The 18888-nt window shown below is 41.5% G+C and overlaps 2 protein-coding genes across 4 annotated transcripts in view; one reads left to right on the top strand and one right to left on the bottom strand.

Moving 5' to 3' along the window:
• The window catches only part of LOC306913452 (A-type potassium channel modulatory protein DPP6-like), a 48069-nt gene extending 46591 nt beyond the window's left edge, over window positions 1-1478 (top strand). The window contains exons 20-23 of the mRNA XM_079490112.1: window positions 38-96; window positions 451-523; window positions 637-710; window positions 1298-1478. Of these exons, the coding sequence (XP_079346238.1) occupies window positions 38-96; window positions 451-523; window positions 637-710; window positions 1298-1450 (359 nt within the window). The 3' untranslated portion in view covers window positions 1451-1478. The remainder of the gene's footprint in view (window positions 1-37; window positions 97-450; window positions 524-636; window positions 711-1297) is intronic.
• Window positions 1479-6171: 4693 nt separating this feature from the next.
• Window positions 6172-18528, bottom strand: ggh (gamma-glutamyl hydrolase (conjugase, folylpolygammaglutamyl hydrolase)). 3 transcript variants are annotated; one of them, XM_079490119.1, is made up of 9 exons: window positions 18390-18528; window positions 16292-16400; window positions 13458-13508; window positions 12257-12341; window positions 11682-11820; window positions 10973-11079; window positions 9722-9812; window positions 8000-8134; window positions 6172-6221 (listed from the first exon to the last, which is right to left on the bottom strand). In XM_079490119.1, the coding sequence occupies exons 1-9, from the start codon at window positions 18499-18501 to the stop codon at window positions 6217-6219; spliced, it is 834 nt and encodes a 277-aa protein (XP_079346245.1). In that variant the 5' UTR covers window positions 18502-18528; the 3' UTR covers window positions 6172-6216. The 3 variants fall into 3 exon arrangements, with proteins under 3 accessions (XP_079346245.1, XP_079346243.1, XP_079346244.1); XM_079490117.1 differs by lacking the exon at window positions 6172-6221 and adding an exon at window positions 7046-7561; XM_079490118.1 differs by lacking the exons at window positions 6172-6221; window positions 13458-13508 and adding an exon at window positions 7046-7561.
• Between the last annotated feature and the right edge of the window lie 360 nt (window positions 18529-18888).

Raw genomic sequence — 18888 nt, 5'->3', positions numbered from 1 at the left:
ATCCACAGTCAATGTATACGTTTTGATTTCCTTCCAGCTTCTGCCTTTTCTGAGAGATATCTTGGACTCCCTAAACCTGACACGAGGGCATACACGGTGCGCATTGATTATTTCAACCGTCACTGTGTGTGCGTTGTTTCTGTTGTCTGTGACTCCAATCCGTCACTGTGTGTGTGTTGTGTTTCTGTTGTCTGTGACTCCACTGTGTGTGCGTTGTGTTTCTGTTGTCTGTGACTCCACTGTGTGTGCGTTGTGTTTCTGTTGTCTGTGACTCCACTGTGTGTGCGTTGTGTTTCTGTTGTCTGTGACTCCAATGTGTGTGCGTTGTGTTTCTGACTCCAATCGGAAATTCAGTGAAGACTGAACTGACACTATCGTTTGAAATTCCAGTGGAGGGTCAAGTAGAACCAAACTCGGCTGATCAGATGTTCTGTTGTAATTACTCTCCAGATGGCAAATTTAGCACACAGAGCGCCACAGTTCATGGACAAGAAGTTTCTCATTATTCATCCAACGGCCGATGGTAAGGCATTTGTATTTTGCACAATGACGCACATCACACCTTATTTCTCTACAAAACCTCCTGCAGTATCTCAGTGTGTGTCTGTGTGACGTGTTTTGAACATGTTTCCACAGAAAAGGTCCATTTCCAGCATACAGCTAAATTCATATCTCAGCTTATCAGTGTCAAGGCGAACTACACTTTACAGGTAAGTGGTTTTGCCCACGCCACGCAGATACCCTGTTTTTAACATTAATTTAGTTGTTCTTCAAAGTTTTTTCGAACACTGCCATCCTATTGGGATTCCATTGTTAGTCGGAAGAATTACTGGATTAATAATGCCTTCATTCCGCCCAGGCGGTGGCGTAACCGTCTGGGCACCCGACTGGTAATCCAGTCGCAGTGTGCCGCGGGTTCGACTCCCGAGCCCGACACGGCCTTTACTGCATGTCTTCCCCCATCTCTCTCCCGTTTCCTGTCAGCCTACTGTCTGTCCCTTCAAAAAAAACAATAAAAGGCGTAAGCCGCAAAAAAAATTATCTTAAAATAATGCCTTCATTCCACATAATGTGATTATTAAACCCTTTTCTGTGGCATGCATTTACACAATAGATAATCGATTCTATTCTTTATTATGGACTGATAATCACACACGTTTGTACACAGAAGCAATTTTAACTGCGAAAAACACAGCCACCCACATACATTATATAAAGTGTAGTGTTTTACACGAAACCTCCGGTACTACACATGCATTAGAAATGCACTCCTGCCCTCACCGTGTGTGTCTCTCAGATCTACCCGGACGAAGGTCACTTCATCCACAGCGAGGTCACGCGACAGCACCTCAGCCAGTCGCTGGTCAACTTCTTCGAGGAGTGCTTCAGGCTACCAGACAAGGTCTTCGAGGAGATACCGGAAGTGGACGATAACGAGGACGAGGGCTAGCTTCGCCTCCGGTTCCGCCTCCGGCCCGGTGACCCTTCAGCCCCCCCAAAATCCCTGTACCTCCCTTTGTGTCCAAGCACAACCTGTCCCTGCCCCCCCCCCCCTCCCCCCATCCTACGCTTCCCTTTGATCTGGACTCCCCTTTGTGTGTCCCCCATGTAAGCATGCTGAACCTGAGACTGCCTTCCAAGCAGACACTGGATTCACTCCCGCATTCCTTCTTGGATTTGTCTCTCTTCTCCTTTCTTACTCTCTCCTGCTCTCGGGTCACGCCACAGCGATGCGCGGCCGCCAGGAGAGGCAGGTGGGGGAGCAGTGATGATCCCACCCACGTGTGCGTTGGTTTTGTTTTTAGAATGCACTGGGGGGAGGGGGGCGGTCGATGATCGTTTGAACAAAGCGGACAAAGCTCCACACAGCCACTGGGAGAAAGAAAAAGAGAGACGCGGGGAGTCTTTTGGTCCACAAGGAGATGAACAACTTTAATAGCACAAACCTGACTGTGTTGTGTCTGACTATGCACAACACAGTTTGGGAGGGGACAAGGAAATGTTGCTCTTTTTAAAGTCGCGACAAACTCTACCTGTCGGACCGTGCTTGTGTCTATTGTTCTTACGGTATGTAAAATAGCACATGAAAAGGTTCACTTGGGTTATTATGGATGTATGGATCATCTTGTAGCCTCAACTATGTACAGTATTCAATTCAAAATCAGATGACGGAGAGAGAGAGAGAAAAGATGTCACAGGTTGGTTGTTTTTACTGTTCTCCACTCTCTTTCTGAGACTCTTGACCGGGTCATTTCTGCTTCAGTTTTATTATAACCCTTCCGTTTCAAGAAAAGGAAGTTATCAACTTGTTTTTGTCACTGTGCCTTACTTTAAATTGGGAGCGAGATGTCCTAGCTTTGAGAGCTCCCTGTGTGTGTAATACATGTCTGTCTGATGATGAAACCAGTTAACACACTATGGGCTATATCTTGCGCCACCCCTTAACCCTTATCACCCCGACTGTGGCTCAAGAGGTAGAGCAGGTCGTCCAATGATCCATGGGTCGGCGGTTCGAATCCTGGCTCCTCCTGTCTACATGTCGAAGTGTCCTTGGGCAAGACACTGAACCCCAAATTGCTCCCGATGTGCTGGTTGGTACCTTGCATGGCTTCCGCTGCAATCGGTGTATGAATGTGTGTATGAATGGGTGAATGTAATGCACAATCTATGTCAAGCGCCTTGGATAAAGGCACTATATAAATGCACCATTTACCATTTACCATTTATCCCTACATTTATTTGCCATTTTTTACTATTTTAAAAAACCTTTTAAAGTAGTTCAAATAGCTGATCTAAAAGCCCACAACGTGTAGATGTAGATCGGCAAGTTGAACTATTTTCAAATGATTTTCAAAATAGTAAAAAATGGCAAAATAAGTTTAGGGATAAGGGATAAGGTTGGCGCAAGATGGAGCCCAAGGTTTTAACTTCTAGAGCCAGAATTTGGGAAAATGTCCTAAACGAGTGAATGACCATTCCCTTCGACGGTCTGCCCCCTCAAAGGAACTACACCATGCATTTTAAAACTGTATTTAATATTCATATTGTTTGTCTCTCAAATGTATTTCTAATGGTTTGAGCCTAGATCACCACTCTGATATAACCAGTTCAATTCATTTTCAGCTGCAGTACCATTGTCCTGATGTGGCTGCCTGGCTGGTGTTGCCACCAATACTTTTTGGTTATACTTTTATTTCAGTCCATATCTATATGATATTACCGCGTCCCGTGAGCAACAAAGAGGAAATGCTAATTTAGGACTGAAGAGGCCAGAGGGAGAGGGATTATACCAAGTATACCAAGGCGATACATAATGACATCACTGGTACCACCAAATCAGTTGGCCTGTTCTGAGACCAATTTCCATAAAAACCCATAGGCCTATATGATGAGAGAGCCTGATTGTTCAAAATTGGGTATTTGTGGGGATAGAAGACAGACCATTTGCAGACCGCGGCCATGTTTCCATCAGTGTTTGGAAGCACTCGTTTTCAGTAAAGCAATGTCCTGCTGCCTCTTGCATTATGTGCTAATTCAAAACAGGTGGGACACAGAGCAGTTGAGTGATATCTAACGAGCACTTCCAAACTCCAGCACTTAGAAAAATCACCTGCAAGGACACAAAATAGCTCATAACATGTATACAGTGGATTTTTATGAAACAAACACTTTGAGCATAGAAAGATAATAATTCAAGCTTTCCGTACAGCTGCAATGTTGGTGAGTTTTACGTCGTTTAATACAATCAGATAGGACTTTTCTGTTTGGATGAATGGGCTGCCATTGGAAGTTGCACCTAGGTAGCACCTTGCCATTAACTTATATGGTAAGATGGCCGCAGTCTGCATATGGAGAATAGAGGAGCCCCAAAAACACCAACAATGGGAAAAGTTTTAATTCATGGTGTAGGACCTTCAACTCCAGCGCGTGCTGCTGTTCTACCCGATGACATAATAATGGACCATCATGCCAAACTGTACAGTATGCATGCATCATTGTCTATAATAAGCTACTCATGAATGGTAAGTAGGTAAAGGTAATTTATATTCACACACTACAGGAACCTGCTGTTTTTTTTATGTTGTAAATCCATGCGTCATAACATTCTGTGCAGTACTCGACGGGGAGGTGCAAGAAGATAAGCCACTAGCAATCCAGTGTTACATAACCCCAGACATACTGCTATACGTTATACATTGCATTTATATATAATAATAATATATAAATATATTTTGTATATACAATCTAATTTATACTTAAGTGTATGACTGTGCCACTCGCCGGAAATGAGCTGTTTTCGAAGAGCATCGCGGTTGTATAATTAGGCTCTGGGGGGAGGGGGGGGGGATGTTGTTTACTTTGCACTCTTTACATAAAAGTCAGTACCAAGTACAGTACAAAGTCTTGGGAGGTTGCATTTATCATTTAATTTATTGTTTTCATTTGGGTGCTCATTTGTATGTTTTTCAGTGCATGTTAAAAACGAATGATTTGCCTCTCAATCAGCACTGTCTTTAGTAGCTATTTTTTCCCCCCACCACCACATTGTAATTTTGACATCCTGAATGTTCCTTACTGGACTGCATTAATTACGTTCCCAGTAGTATTGTGATTGAGATACCAGTCTCGTCAGCTTGATGTGTAAATGTTAACTCCAATATCATTTTATTATAAAGACAGTATTCTTGAGTGTTATTTGTGCATAAAAAAGCATTTTGGAACTTACATTTGACTATTCATTTCTGGTTGTCCCGTTTGCAGTCCTGTTGATCTTTAAATGGCAGTGGTGGCAACCATGGACTTTGTTGCCAGTGAATGAAGGACTGTGCTCTTGATATTGTTATGAAGCATAGAAGAGCAACAGGCATGGCAGAATGCAGTATGAAGGTAAATTAAAATAAAAAACAAGATCATCCTTTTTTTCTGGATGATTTTTCTTTTAACCCATTTTGAACTAAGTTCGATTCTACAAATGTCTTCTAAATCATGACAGTTTTCAGAAAAAAACTTTGTTTCTATGTCTGTGGTTCTCAAACTATTTCATGTCAAGGACCCCAGAATTATATGTAATTGGCCCCGGACCCCAATCTCAAAATATGTAGTTCTAGGCCAGGGACCCCCCCCCCCCCCCCCCCAGAAGCAAAGAAAGAATATATATTCAAACATTTGGACCACATTTTTACGATTTTTCAAAAATAGCAGATCTACAAGCTCATAGCGCTATGAGCTTGTAGATCTGCTATTTTTCAATAGCTAAAGTACAACATAATGCTTAAACACCCGCCCAAAATGGGTTAAAATTATAGGGGGGGAGTTATAGGGGGCAGTTGTGTGTAATTTTAGGTGGAACACAAAAGTCAAGTTGAACAAAACATTCCATTGTTTAATGTTTATTAATACATTTCTATATTGTGGCAAGCTCAGACCGAAACGACTTTTACAACTTTTAAGCCCCGTTTCTGCCTCTATCTACTAAAATCTACAAGCTCACGACACATTGTCGGGTTAAACATGGCACTGCAATCATGTGCAAATGTTTTTGGGCTTAAGACAGCTGTTGTAATGCCAAACAACATCCACAAAGCATGCCTTCTTCCTTGTCACTCCCTTTGTTTAACCTTGATTTATGCTGAATAGCAAAATGTCATGTTTTTTTTTACACATAATGGTAGGTGACCTTACATCTGGCTCAAGCTGAGACAGTCAGATAACTCACACGGATAGATTGAGACCACTTTATTTATAAAATGTAGATACAAGGGTGAATATATTTGATCTCGGTGTTCAGTCTTTGCTATACATAACGTATATATACGTCCAACCGGGGAAACTCCCCGTCAGGTGAAAAGAAGCGGCTTGGACTCCTCATGCATAGAAGGAAGCATGAGGTCAGTGCGTTGCTCTCCCCAGGTTGGCAGAGGTAGTGTGTAGCGCCCAGGATTACATTAGACAATTGACACTGGATGAAAAAGAATGAGGTTACAAAAATCATTGGAATGGATAAACAAAAGAAGACAACCATTCAAGAGCAGGGAGTATTTATACATCTATTCTACTGTATAACAACCACGCCCCCAGGGGAAAGCAAAGCCTGGTTGTAGTTGTGGTGCTGGGAGAAAACAAAGTGCATATAACATTCAGAGGCAGCACTGACAGCAAGAGGTGAGCTTTGGTGATCAGGAGTGGCTGGCCAGCAATGCAACTCAGTTGAAGCTTTCAACCTGTAGAGGGCAGCGCAGCATTAATTTACTGAACTGAATTTCAGGGTGTGGGTGCGGGACTAGCCCGTCTCCGGACCCCCCGGGTTGAGCTCCTTTGGACCCCTACCGCGTAGGGTCCGGTATCACCAAAGCAAAGCTACATGATAATTCTCAAACGCACAATGACACCGTTGCGTTTGATTTTGCTGCGCTGTTCGTGTGTGATGCTGACCTATTCCAAAAGAAGCATATATCTGCTATAGGAGACAACGGAGACAACCGAACCCCCCGCGAACGGCGCAGAAGCCGTTAAGTATTTTTAAACTGTGCTTGACCATTTTGGCAGCTCTGAAATTCTCTCTTCGGTCCCTCCTTGTTGACATCTCGGTTGGCTAGCTGCGCCTACGAGGCGCGTAGGGAGGCGCAGGTAGCCAACCCCGATGCTGGAGGCGGTACAATGGGATGTCAACAAGAGAGAATTTCAGAGCTGCCAAAACGGTCTGACAAAGATTAAAAATACTTAACGGCTTCTGCGCCGTTCGCAGGGGGTTCGGTTGTCTCCGTTGTCTCCTATAGCAGATATATGCTTCTTTTGGAATATGTCAGCATCACACACGAACAGCGCAGCAAAATCAAACGCAATGGTGTCATTGTGCGTTTGAGAATTATCATGTAGCTTTGCTTTGGTGATACCGGACCCTACGCGGTAGGGGTCCAAAGGAGCTCAACCCGGGGGGTCCGGAGACGGGCTAGTGCGGGACCTGAGGCTGATACTACAAGTGTCTTCTAAGTTTTCTGGAGAAAAGAAAATGTTGTGCTCAAAGCTTTTTCATTTATTTGGCCGCACACCCCCATTTCAACTATATTTTGTTCCAGGGACCCACAGAAGCAAATTGAGTAAAAATGTTTGCAATTAATATATATATATATTCAAAGATCTGCACAAATGTTCACGATGTGTGCAGTGACGTGCTATGACTATATCTGCTGGTTTTTTTTAAATCGTGACACACACATAGCTAAAATCTAAAATGACACTGATGCTTTCCCGGTTTGAATGGCTGCAGAGCGACAGACCTTCATCTACAAACATTTGTAGATGCATTTTGTTCTAAACTCTTTAACGCAATAGCTTTATCTTTGTTCAAAGACGCTGTGTAATCATTTGCAATAAAATAAGGCAGCATATAAAAATAGTCTCATCAGAAAGAGTCATAATGAAGTGAGATACAAATCTCATCAGAAGTAATATTTTTGCTCAAAGGCAGAATTATCGATTCCACTGTAGTCGGGGTTGAAGTTGTAAATCAGCGCTCTCCTCTCCTCCTCCTGACTGGCAAAACGGTGAAAACTTTTCCGGGCTGTGGAGCGAGGAAACAATGCCAAGTTTAGAGAACCTAACGATTACATGAGCTTTATATTCACTGATTCATGAGTATGTACAGTTCGTAACAGTTGGAGGCCATCGATATTGTCCTTTTCTTTTTGCTGAGGTTTGCGTGATCTGCGCAAAAGGACAGTTAACCCATTTTGGGCGGGAACCCCTTTTGGTGTTTTAAACATTGTTATAATTTAGCTATTGAAAAATAGCAGATCTACAAGCTCGTAGCGCGCCACCAAGTGGCGCACTACGAGCTTGTAGGTCTGCTATTTTTGAAAAATCGTGAGAATATTTATTTCAGAAAACTGGAGGATTTAGAAGGATTTTTTTAAATTTTGAGGTCAGGCCTAAATGGGTCAAATGATAAGGGACAATATCGGTGGCACCCAACTGTATGACAAGACTTATATGTTCAAACCTTCGTTGACAAAGAAGTCGGCCATGTAGAAGGTGGTTTTGATGGCGGACGGAGAGTGCGGGATGTAGGGACGTGTCCATTCAAACGCATTCTTTTCTGGGTGCCACTGGGTGGCGTAGATTGGGAAGTCGTATGCTGCCAAGAGGTGAGAGAGATGCAGAGCACAACATCCATTATCCACAGGTAGTGTTCTCTGACATGTCTCGGGAGTCGTTGGTTACAGATAGGGATGGTTTTATGCTTTTTATTTGGTAGGATCCCCATTAGCTGTGCCCTAAAGCACCGCTAGTCTTCCTGGGGTCCACATATAAAACGTACATTTAAAAAACAAAAGAAAGAAAATAAAAAATATACATTACACTTGATATTTACAAATTCATATAGGCTACAAAATCCTTTTATGAACACTAATTAAAATGCGTTAAAAAGGGAAAAAAAATAAAAGAACAATCTAATACATGCATCCTACAACAAATATTTTCCCAGGTGTCTCTTTACTTGATTTTTGAATTGTGTGTAAGTTTGGTTATTAGCAGTGGCAAATAATTCCATTTTTCCATTTCTCTAGATGCTATAGGATGTCCGATATTGACTTCCGATATCGGAATCAGAATTGGCATTAAGTCCATTCAGATGGGCAGCGATTAACATGCCTAGTAATTCATTTTCAATGAGGCCTGCAGAGGGCAGAAAAGTTGAGGTGCAACAACGCGTGTCAACCAAGCTGTGTAATAATAATAATACAACGTAATGTATTCAATTTTGTCTCCCTGTGCTCTTCTAGTGAGTCATCAAGATCGTCAAAGGTCATGTCTCACCTAGACACAGGATCTAACACAAATATTGACCTGAATTGAGTGTATCCAGAGTGAGGCAGGCTGAGGCTCTATTAGCTCAATAGTAAAAATTTCAGCACTTCTGTCAGAGGCGTATCTACAATAAGGTGAGGGCAGGCGTCCGCCTGTCCAAATCCATTTCTGGCCTGGCCAAAATCCATACAATGAGAAAAAAAGAAGACAAAAACAAGACCTGAGAACTATTAATGGACAGCTAATTGGCCGTTGCGGTAGAGCGTCACCCTCAATCACCCATTGGAATGTAAATGCATGCCTTTCAGCCTTTGTATCCTACTCGTCTGGCAGGTATATCTCTTTGAAAACCTTTAGTGCTACGATTGTGCACGGGGAGACGACAATTAACACATGATCTTGCCTGCCCAAAACGTAATTCCTGGATACGCCACTGACTTCTGTACAGCACTTTGTAAACTGTACAGAAGTGACTGTACAGAAGTGACTAGACCTGATCTTTTTTTTTTACGATTGCGTTGTCACGCCCCCTCAGCAACGTCTGTCACACGCCCATCTGAAAAGACCTATGCAAGTAAAAAAAGTGGGTGAAATTCGTTTTTGTGCATAGTTTCTATCGTGTTATTTTTAGAAAAGAAAACAAAGAAAGGGAAGAAGGAAGAATAATCATATTTGAACTGGGGACCCCCCCCTGTATACACTTATACTGTACTGTATGTTGGTTTGTTGGCTGTTGAGTGAGAAAACAATGTTGCACAGTAAGCTAATCATTTGGGGACCTTCATTTTGGACACCCCTGTTCTAGGTGGTGAATGACAGGCCAAGACAGAGCCAGGCCAATGACATCATGCATCCAGGTGAGTGTCTCTCTCTGTATGCTGTATATTGTGAAGTAAGAACAAACTTTTTTTACCTTCCATTGTTGACACAAACTCGAGTTCCCCGTCCATATTCGTGGTCAGAATTCTGTAAAACTTCTTCAGTTCTTCGTTGCTGTTGTGGCTCTGGAACGGAATAATTTAGATGCAATTGTTGTGTAAAAGATCTGTCTTACTTCTTCGCCTAGACAGACACTTCTCCCATTGCCCTCATTTTACCCTTGATAACAGACCACTCTGCTCTATAACAGACCACTGCCTAATCAAAGCCTCAGAGCACCTGCTACGATGCTTGATTTACTGCTGTATCCAACATGACGGCCATGTAAACACACACACAATGACATTTACAGCTAGACATAGCTCTCAAAAATGTTTTTTGGAGCGAGAAATAGACGATTTGTTTCTATTTGATCAACTGCTCACTTCCTTGTTTTCCGACAGTACTGCAGCTGGGCAGGCGGCCAGCGCGACACTTATGGAATACTTTCATTACTGTAAGCAAGGAAATACCTCGTTTTGTTATTATTTGTTTTGGGTCAATTCATTAATAAAGTAGCCGTGTAATAACTAAGCGGGATAATTGATGGGTCCGCGGTCATTTTCAAGAAATATAAATCCCGATATAGGGTGTTTATCCACAGAGGCGCATCAATAATCCCTTGTTTAACACACTACCATACAGATTGGACAAAATTACATTTTATTCATTAAAAAGGTCACATAGTTCCACTTTTAACAGACCACCAATGAGTAGTACAAGTGTTGTTTATCAATCAACACCTCAGTTATTACAGCTGTAGCCTGTACGCAATTCATTCCCGAACTTAACTCTACTGTCTGTGCAACTAGAGCATATTATATTTCTCCCCCTTGGCTTGGGTACAGTGTAGTGGCTCAAACAATGGTAAAGGTAAACTTCCTTAACCCATTTTGACCTAAGTTCGATTCTACAAATGTCTTCTAAATCATGACAGTTTTCAGAAAAAAAACGTAGTTTCTATGTCTGTGGTTCTCAAACTATTTCATGTCAAGGACCCCAGAATTATATGTAATTGGCCCCGGACCCCAATCTCAAAATATGTAGTTCTAGGGACCCCCCCCCCCCCAGAAGCAAAAAAAGAATATATATTCAAACATTTGGACCACATTTTCACAATTTTTCAAAAATAGCTAAAGTACAACATAATGCTTAAACACCAAACGGGGTTCCCGCCCAAATTTGGTTAAATGTTATTTATGAGACAAACTACATGGATAACTAGTGTAACTAGTGATTGTTGTACCTCCACTGAAATGCTCCACTTGTGTGAGTTCTCTGTTAACGGCTCAGAAGCTAAAGCTTTCAAAAGGTCTGCTGGGAAGCCTTGAAACATCTTGCCTTGCGTGGAATCTGGAAATATAAGATAATAGACACGCAACATAAGATCATTACAACAACATCACATCTCTTTTTCTTCTGTCTGTGAGTGTGGGTCCGACTGTTGCCCAAATAGGCATAGATACTGTACGTCATTGTGACCTGTCTTGTTATCATATCACCCAGCAGGCTTAATGAACAAGTTGACCATTTCACAATGCATACATTTTGTAGTAAATGGAGGATCATATATAATGTAATCAAAAGCATCTAAATAAAGCCTCTCCTAGTCAGACCTTACCTGGAGTGAAAGTGAGTGGTAAAGCTACCCCACTTGTGTTGGTGTGTGTGAGAGAAGTAGTTTCCCACTAGTTATGTAGGTCAGTTAAATTAGAGTGTCCGCCCTGAGACTGGGAGGTTGGGGTTCGATCCCCGGCCGGGTCATACTAAAGACTCTAAAAATGGGACCCAGTGCCTCCCTGCTTGACACTCAGCATCAATGGATGGATTGGGGGTAAGTCCCTGCGACATACTAGCGTCATGTCCAGGGGGTGTACATCAAGCTGCCTCACGCTACAGAAAACAGTGTGAGGCAGCTCTATGGGCCTCATGGCTCGGCAAGGCTACTTACTTACCTGGAGTGAAATTGAGTGGTAAAGCTATCCCACTTGTGTTGGTGCGTGACAGAAGTAGTTTCCCACTGGTTAGGTAGGTCAGCTCTTCGAATCCGAGACATGTGCCCCACACAGGGAAGTAGTCGCCTTTGGAGTTGGCCTGAAAGTAATTTAGTATTGTCACATGATGAATGAGGCTAGCCACAGCAGTGATTCTCCAGGGACCCCCAGGGGTCCTTGGGGAGCAGCAAAGAATTATATCATCACAATTATTTTAATCACCATATCCATATGTTCTATGTTGGCTATTCAAATATAGCTCACTGCTTGTATATCTGGAAAAACAACATTGATTATTATTATTTTTTTTATTCTGTTCTTGGGGTCCCGGGCACAACATATTTTCAGATGGGGGTCTGTGGCCAAATACATCTCAATTTGGGGGTCCATCACATGAAAACGTTTGAAAACCACTGAGCTACAGCTTAATGCAGAGTTTATAAAAAAAGAAAACACCAAGTCACATCAACATCAAATGGAGACATTAATTAAAGCAAGGGTTTTTTCAAATAACAAAAAGTGATGAGAATTCATACCTCTAAGGCTAGATCATAAAATACTTTTGCAGCCCTCTGATAACCAGAAGAGGTCAGATTGGCACCTCCGCCTGGGTACAGGATTCTGGGAAGACAAACAAATTGCATCAAAATGCGAATGTTTTCAAGATAACATGACAGAAGTAGTCTAAATGGAACGGGGGTCCACGCGCATAGGGTGGATTCTTTTTTACGCCACCTATTTTTTAAGGGGCGCTAGCCTCTCCTATCACGCCCAACTTTGTGTGTTTGTGTAAACAAACATTTAAGACAAAAGTGAGGACGCAAATTGTGATTGGCCAGAATGAGATGATGTATGATGATAAGAGCGCCCCTCACTTCACACGCGTGTGTTTTTTCTTAAACCTTGAATATGTATTTTAAGATTCTGCCAGGTAACAGGCAAAAAACACCATGGGGTTCATTTTGAACCCTTTCTTACACATATCCTAACCTCAACTCAATTTATATAGCACATTTATCATGACCAGGTCAACCAAAGTGCTGTACAGGTTCAAAGAAAACAAGAGAGCAAACAATGCAATATAAACAAACATCAAAACATTAAAAAAGTTCAGTGTCCCATAGGGTCATGGTTTGTTTGTCCATTTCAAAGTCCAGCAAAAAAGTAATGGAAATCGTCACGTAGTGGTCACTGGGTCACTGGGTCACTGGGACTTGCACTTTAGTTGCCTTCTTCAGCAACTGTTGAGGAAGGTAACCTTTCAAAGTCCTTCCATAACTGGGCAAGGTTGGACTCTGTCTAGTCTTCTTTCGCTGGTAACGGCGTAACTAGTTCTCTGAGACCATATGCAGTTGATAGTCGATCAAGAGAGCTTCCTTGTGCAACAAAGACATGAGTATATCACTTGGAAGGTTTGCACGCTGTGCTTTGCGATTCAGGCGTTTATGCCAACCGTTTATGCCCACCTCAAAGGATTTGAGGTGGGATATATTCCTCAGCCTAGTAGGAAAGTCTGTGAAATATTTAATGTAACAATGTATAACAATGTCGTTCATATAACTATCCTAAAATGTCGATGTCCTCACAAGTTTTGTGTGTGTGTGTGTGTGTGTGTGTGTGTGTGTGTGTGTGTGTGTGTGTGTGTGTGTGTGTGTGTGTGTGTGTGTGTGTGTGTGTGTGTGTGTGTGTGTGTGTGTGTGTGTGTGTGTGTGTGTGTGTGTGTGTGTGTGTGTTTACCCATTGAGGGAGTTGAAGAGAGTCGTGTACTGCTCCAGTGTCTGGTTCACCCTGTTAATGAAAGAGGAGTCTTATCAAAGGTTAAGGAAGATAACAGTGGTTGTGTAACATTTTGCCATAGGACAGTGAAGGTGTCCAGTCCACTAATTCTCCTCCTCTGGCCGCGACCATGCGACAGACTGTATCAAATATGAATGACTGACTATCGTAAACGATACAGACACCCCTCCCCAACAATATCGCAGAGACAGTTGACCCCATGTTATCCTCCATAGAGAAAAACTTCTGTGAACCAGGGGACGAGTGATTGCGTCAGGACTTCGGCGCTCTATAATAAATACTAATAGTATAACGCTTTACAAACACATCAACCAGCACTGGATCTATATCTAAATTATATTATTATTATTATCTATATTATTTAGCGCTTGTTGTGCCGCTTCAGCGTTGCCTGTCATGCTGCGGATTCATTTTCGTCTCTCTCCGCTCGCAGCTTGCGCTGTCATCCTGTCGACAATTTACAATTTACAATTTAGGCATTTAGCAGACGCTCTTAATCCAGAGCGATTTACAATAAGCAAGAACAAAAAGCATGGGAATACATCACATATGTAAAAAAGCATTTATCGCGAAACATGCGTAAGCTAAGAACGTGACTAGAACATATCTATATAATGACACTATACATATAAACTATAACTAGAACATATCTATATAATGACACTATACATATAAACTACACATGTATACTATGAAGTGCTATGACTACTATACACTATATACTATGAAGTGCTATGACTACATACAATGCACTTATTGTGCTGTCTACATGACATGCTATAAGTCTGTTTCAAATGCTATATAAGTCTAAGAAGTGCTGTCTAAGGGGGGTAGGGTAAGTGCTATGGGCCATGATGGAGTCTGAAAAGGTGGGTTTTCAGACTACGGCGGAAGATCGGGAGTGATGCTGCAGTTCTGATTGCAACGGGAAGTGCATTCCACAGTTTTGGGGCCAGAAGGGAGAAGAGTTTGGGACGTGTGGAGCGTTGTCCCGGCGTTTTTAGTGAGGGTACTTCCAGCTTCCCTGCGTTGGCTGATCTGAGTGCGCGGGAGGGTTTGTAGGGTTCAATCATGCTGGCAAGATATGGGGGAGCCATACCTTTGGTTGCTTTAAATGCCAACATCAGAGTTTTGTATTCTGTGCGGGCAGCGACCGGGAGCCAGTGCAGGGAGCGGAGCAGGGGGGAGACATGTGAGAATTTTGGCTGGTTGAAGACCAAGCGAGCTGCGGCATTTTGGATCAGTTGGAGAGGCTTCAGTGCACATGCCGGTAGGCCAGTAAGGAGAGAGTTACAATAGTCAAGTTTTGACAGGACTGTTGTCTGGATTAGGAGCTGGGATGATTCCTGGGTCGAGAACGGGGAGGAGGGTGGGCGCGCACGGCAACTGGTACGAGAATTAGTGAGTCGTGTCCAGTCAACCAGTCCTATTAGATATTTATGTCAAATGCCTTTAACAAACAGTCCTGTCACAATCGTGGCATGTCTATTCTTCACGTTCATTAGTATCGAAGTAGTTATACAACGTGTTAAGTGAATAGAGGGAGGAGAGCATTATCTACAACTGAACAGCCTGCTCCCTTGCCCCTATCTTGCCTCTAGACGTGTGTGTGTGTGTGTGTGTGTGTGTGTGTGTGTGTGTGTGTGTGTGTGTGTGTGTGTGTGTGTGTGTGTGTGTGTGTGTGTGTGTGTGTGTGTGTGTGTGTGTGTGTGTGTGTGTGTGTGTGTGTGTGTGTGTGTGTGTGTGTGTGTGTGTGTGTGTGTGTCAACACACACATACATAGATTGCGCCAACCAAAATCATACGGTATCGTAGTGCATTTTAGTTTTACTTCACCTTCATTTAAATTGAGAGATAGAGAGGATAGTTGTTTAGAGTTTACACTATATGAAGTAGGAATGCTAAAGTTTAAACGCCAAAGTACCGAAATAATGTAATTAATTAATATCCATATCATTGGTATTCACATACTCAACTTTGTATCATCATCTAGCTGACCATTTAATTGCACAAAATAATTTGATCACTTTGTAAATGAACTATAACATCTGTGGGGTAATGGGGTTGACCTACTTCACTGATGAAGACAGCATCTTAGCATAACGATGAAGACATGGATGAAGAATTTTCGCTGCGGCGCGTTGGTAAACTGGCGAGTTCTCCGGTATCCAATCAATCATACACCGGGAGCGTACCTATGTTCCCCAGGTTCTATGTTCCCCGCCATGCTAAAAAGGTTCTTTGTTCCCCACTTAGAATAAACCTAAACCAGAAACCTAGCCTAGTAATTTTAGTAATTCTAGTAAGACTAAAAGTATTTTAGCAACTTAGTCTTAGTGTTACTTTTAGTAGCAAATTCTGATTTAAGCTCAGTCTTTGAACAATCCATTGAACTTTAGGCCTACCTAGGCTACTTAAAGTCTTAAACTATCTAGTCTTAGCCAACTAAAAATTAACACTGGCATAAAATAAAATATAATTGCTCAATTCAACAAAGATGGCAAAAACAAACATTCTTTGTTCTGTAATTATACATACAATTGTATAGTACAAAACACTGAAGTCCTTAAACCAGAAACCTAACCCTAAGGTAAGGTAAGGTAAGTGGGGAACATAGAACCTGGGGAACATAGAACCTGGGGAACATAGGGATGACCCCCATACGCCCACTGCATGGGGATATTTAGGCCTAAACTCATCCAATTGTTTTTCCATGTCTGACTAACATGAACCAAATTCCAACCGAAACACAAAGAGTCGATATAAATGCTTACGTTATGGGGACAACTCTTGCTCCGGCTGATTCCAAGAACTTGACATAGGAGGCAGCTATATATGATGTCTTGTGGGGCGGTGGGCGACGGAGCTCCTGAGCCAGTATGCCTACAGAAACAACACAAAATATACCTGTTTAACATGCATATAGTTGGCAGATTGATTGTAGGGGAGAGTAGGCTGTGACCATTTTTGTTTTATATTTTACTCCATTACTAAACACGTACATGCTTAATTGTGACAAAAATGTAATAACTTGGTCTGTCAACTATTGGTGGTGTTTATTTGATTAAATTTCAAAAGCCACAGTTTGTCAGTTTCATTTCAAACATGAGTTTTGTCATCTATATGGGTCAGTTATTCTGCTTATTCTAAATAAACATGAAACTTTCCCTGAAACATGACTGTCATACAAGCATCATGGCCATGGCTAATTCTAAATTAACGTGCAGTTTGATCACTTTAACTACCATGCATTATAATTTCAAACTCATATAGCCTACCGGTAGCAATGATAGCATGGGCCATGGCTTCAGAGTAAAGCTGTTTATATATCGTTACCGAGGTATGAATATGCGCAAAAATAAACCACCACCAGTGTTGTTTTCGTCGACTAAAACCAAGACGAAAAATGTTTGTCGACTACCTTTTTCCACTGATGAAAACTAAATGGAAACTAAGCTATTGTGACTAAAACTAAGACTAAATGTAATGACAATTTCGTCAACAGATAAAAACTAGACTAAAATGTTAGGAAGGGACTAGTGGACAAGAGATCCAGCATAAGTCATTTTACACTTTGGTTGCAAGTGTAAAATCAGTCATTACAACGGCATCAAGGCCCGCCAAAACACATTTTAGTCGACTAAATCAACTGTAGATTTAAGTCGACTAAAATCTCATGACATTTAGTCGACTAAAACTAGACTAACACTAAAACATTCCGGGTGACTAAAATGTGACCAAGACTAAAATTAAAACTAATGAAGAGACTACAATAAAAACTAAAATCGAAATTTGCTGCCAAAAACAACACTGGCCACCACTCCGTTCCCCCCTCTTTCATGCTCCTGTTGGTGTGTGTGTGCAACGTACTTTTACTTAAGTACAATTTTGAGGTATTTGTACTTTACTTGAGTATTTCCAATTTCCAGTACTTTTACTTCTACTCCAGTCTCCACTACATCTCAGAGGCAAAATTTGTACTTTTACTTCACTACAATTAATTGAAAACTTTAGTTACTAGTTACTTTGGCGATTTTAATTTTGATTAGAAAACATACATTAACCACTTCAACCCTATACATTTCGACCATTTGAAAATAGCCGATCTACAAGCTCACAATACGTCGCAACGCGACGCATTGAGAGCTTGTAGATAGCTATTTTCAAGATTTTTTACACTTTTTATTTGTGAAATGGGACATTCTGTACTTTTACTTGTAACGAAGTAGTTCTAAATTGCAGTATTGGTACTTTTACTTAAGTATAACAATTGAGTACTTTTTCCACCACTGCTTTACTCTTTGGACAACACATTCTCATCATTTTACCTCAACACGTGACTTTTGGCAGGAATGCTGTTGATTCTAGACTGAAAAAATCTCCATCTCTGCTAATCTTTAAAGCAAACTACAAACACTCTTATCCAAAACATAGTAGTTTAATTCACAGTTGTATTTAAGCATATATATTTGAATGTATTACTGCATTGTTTTGTTTATATTTAATGTCTGATTCTTCAAATTAGGGGAAGTTCTCGATAAGCCTTTTGTCTTTTAACTTCTCCTGCACAATATTAATAGGCCTATGTATGAATTTATTTTTCCTGTTTTTAACCTTTTTTTTGTGTGCGAATAAATAAAACCTAAAAACCTAAAAACACTTAAAATATAGAATATGACATTTTATGTAAATCTAATTAATTAAAATCACCATGAAATCAGGTGTGCCAAATCTTGTCACTTCCTTGTTTTTTGCCTGGAGACATTTCCTCTTAATAATGAATTATTAATTCAAATCTAAAAAAAGACAAAGTTAGTATTGCAACCGGCTCAACAATTAATGCTATTAGTTACTTTACCAGTCCTTCCTTACCAACTATCGGCAAGTCATTTCTCTCTGTCCTTACCGACGAAAGAATGGATGTAGATGCGAGGATTACGGAAGAGATTAAAATAAACATTGTAAAATAGACGAAAACGTGCATAGACGGAAAACGAAAACACCGCGGCAGTGAACCCATTGCCATATGTCACCCAGATATCACCCGTTCCGTGCAGGATGGGACACAACTATAACACGCACACAAACAAAGCACAAAACCCCACGATGTGTCGTGGGACGTCACGTCTTAACTATGAATACTCTGCCACAGTAATTTATGCAAGTGAACTTTGGTGAACTGAAACTTTAACTATTAACTAACAGTACACTTCTACGTAGTACGAGCCCATGAGTACGAGGCATGTCAGCAGTGTTGCCAGGCATTGCGAGAGAAACGAGCAACATGAAAACCATATACCAGTGGTTCCCAAAGTGGGGTCCGGCGAGGACCCCCAGCCAGGGGTACCTGAGGGTGTTCCAGGGGGTCTCC

The sequence above is a fragment of the Electrona antarctica genome (assembly GCF_951216825.1).
Source record: "Electrona antarctica genome assembly, chromosome: 20".
In the NCBI taxonomy this organism is placed as follows: domain Eukaryota; kingdom Metazoa; phylum Chordata; class Actinopteri; order Myctophiformes; family Myctophidae; genus Electrona; species Electrona antarctica.
Note: the sequence above shows the minus strand (reverse complement) of the source record. Positions and strands in the feature narration are given on the sequence as shown.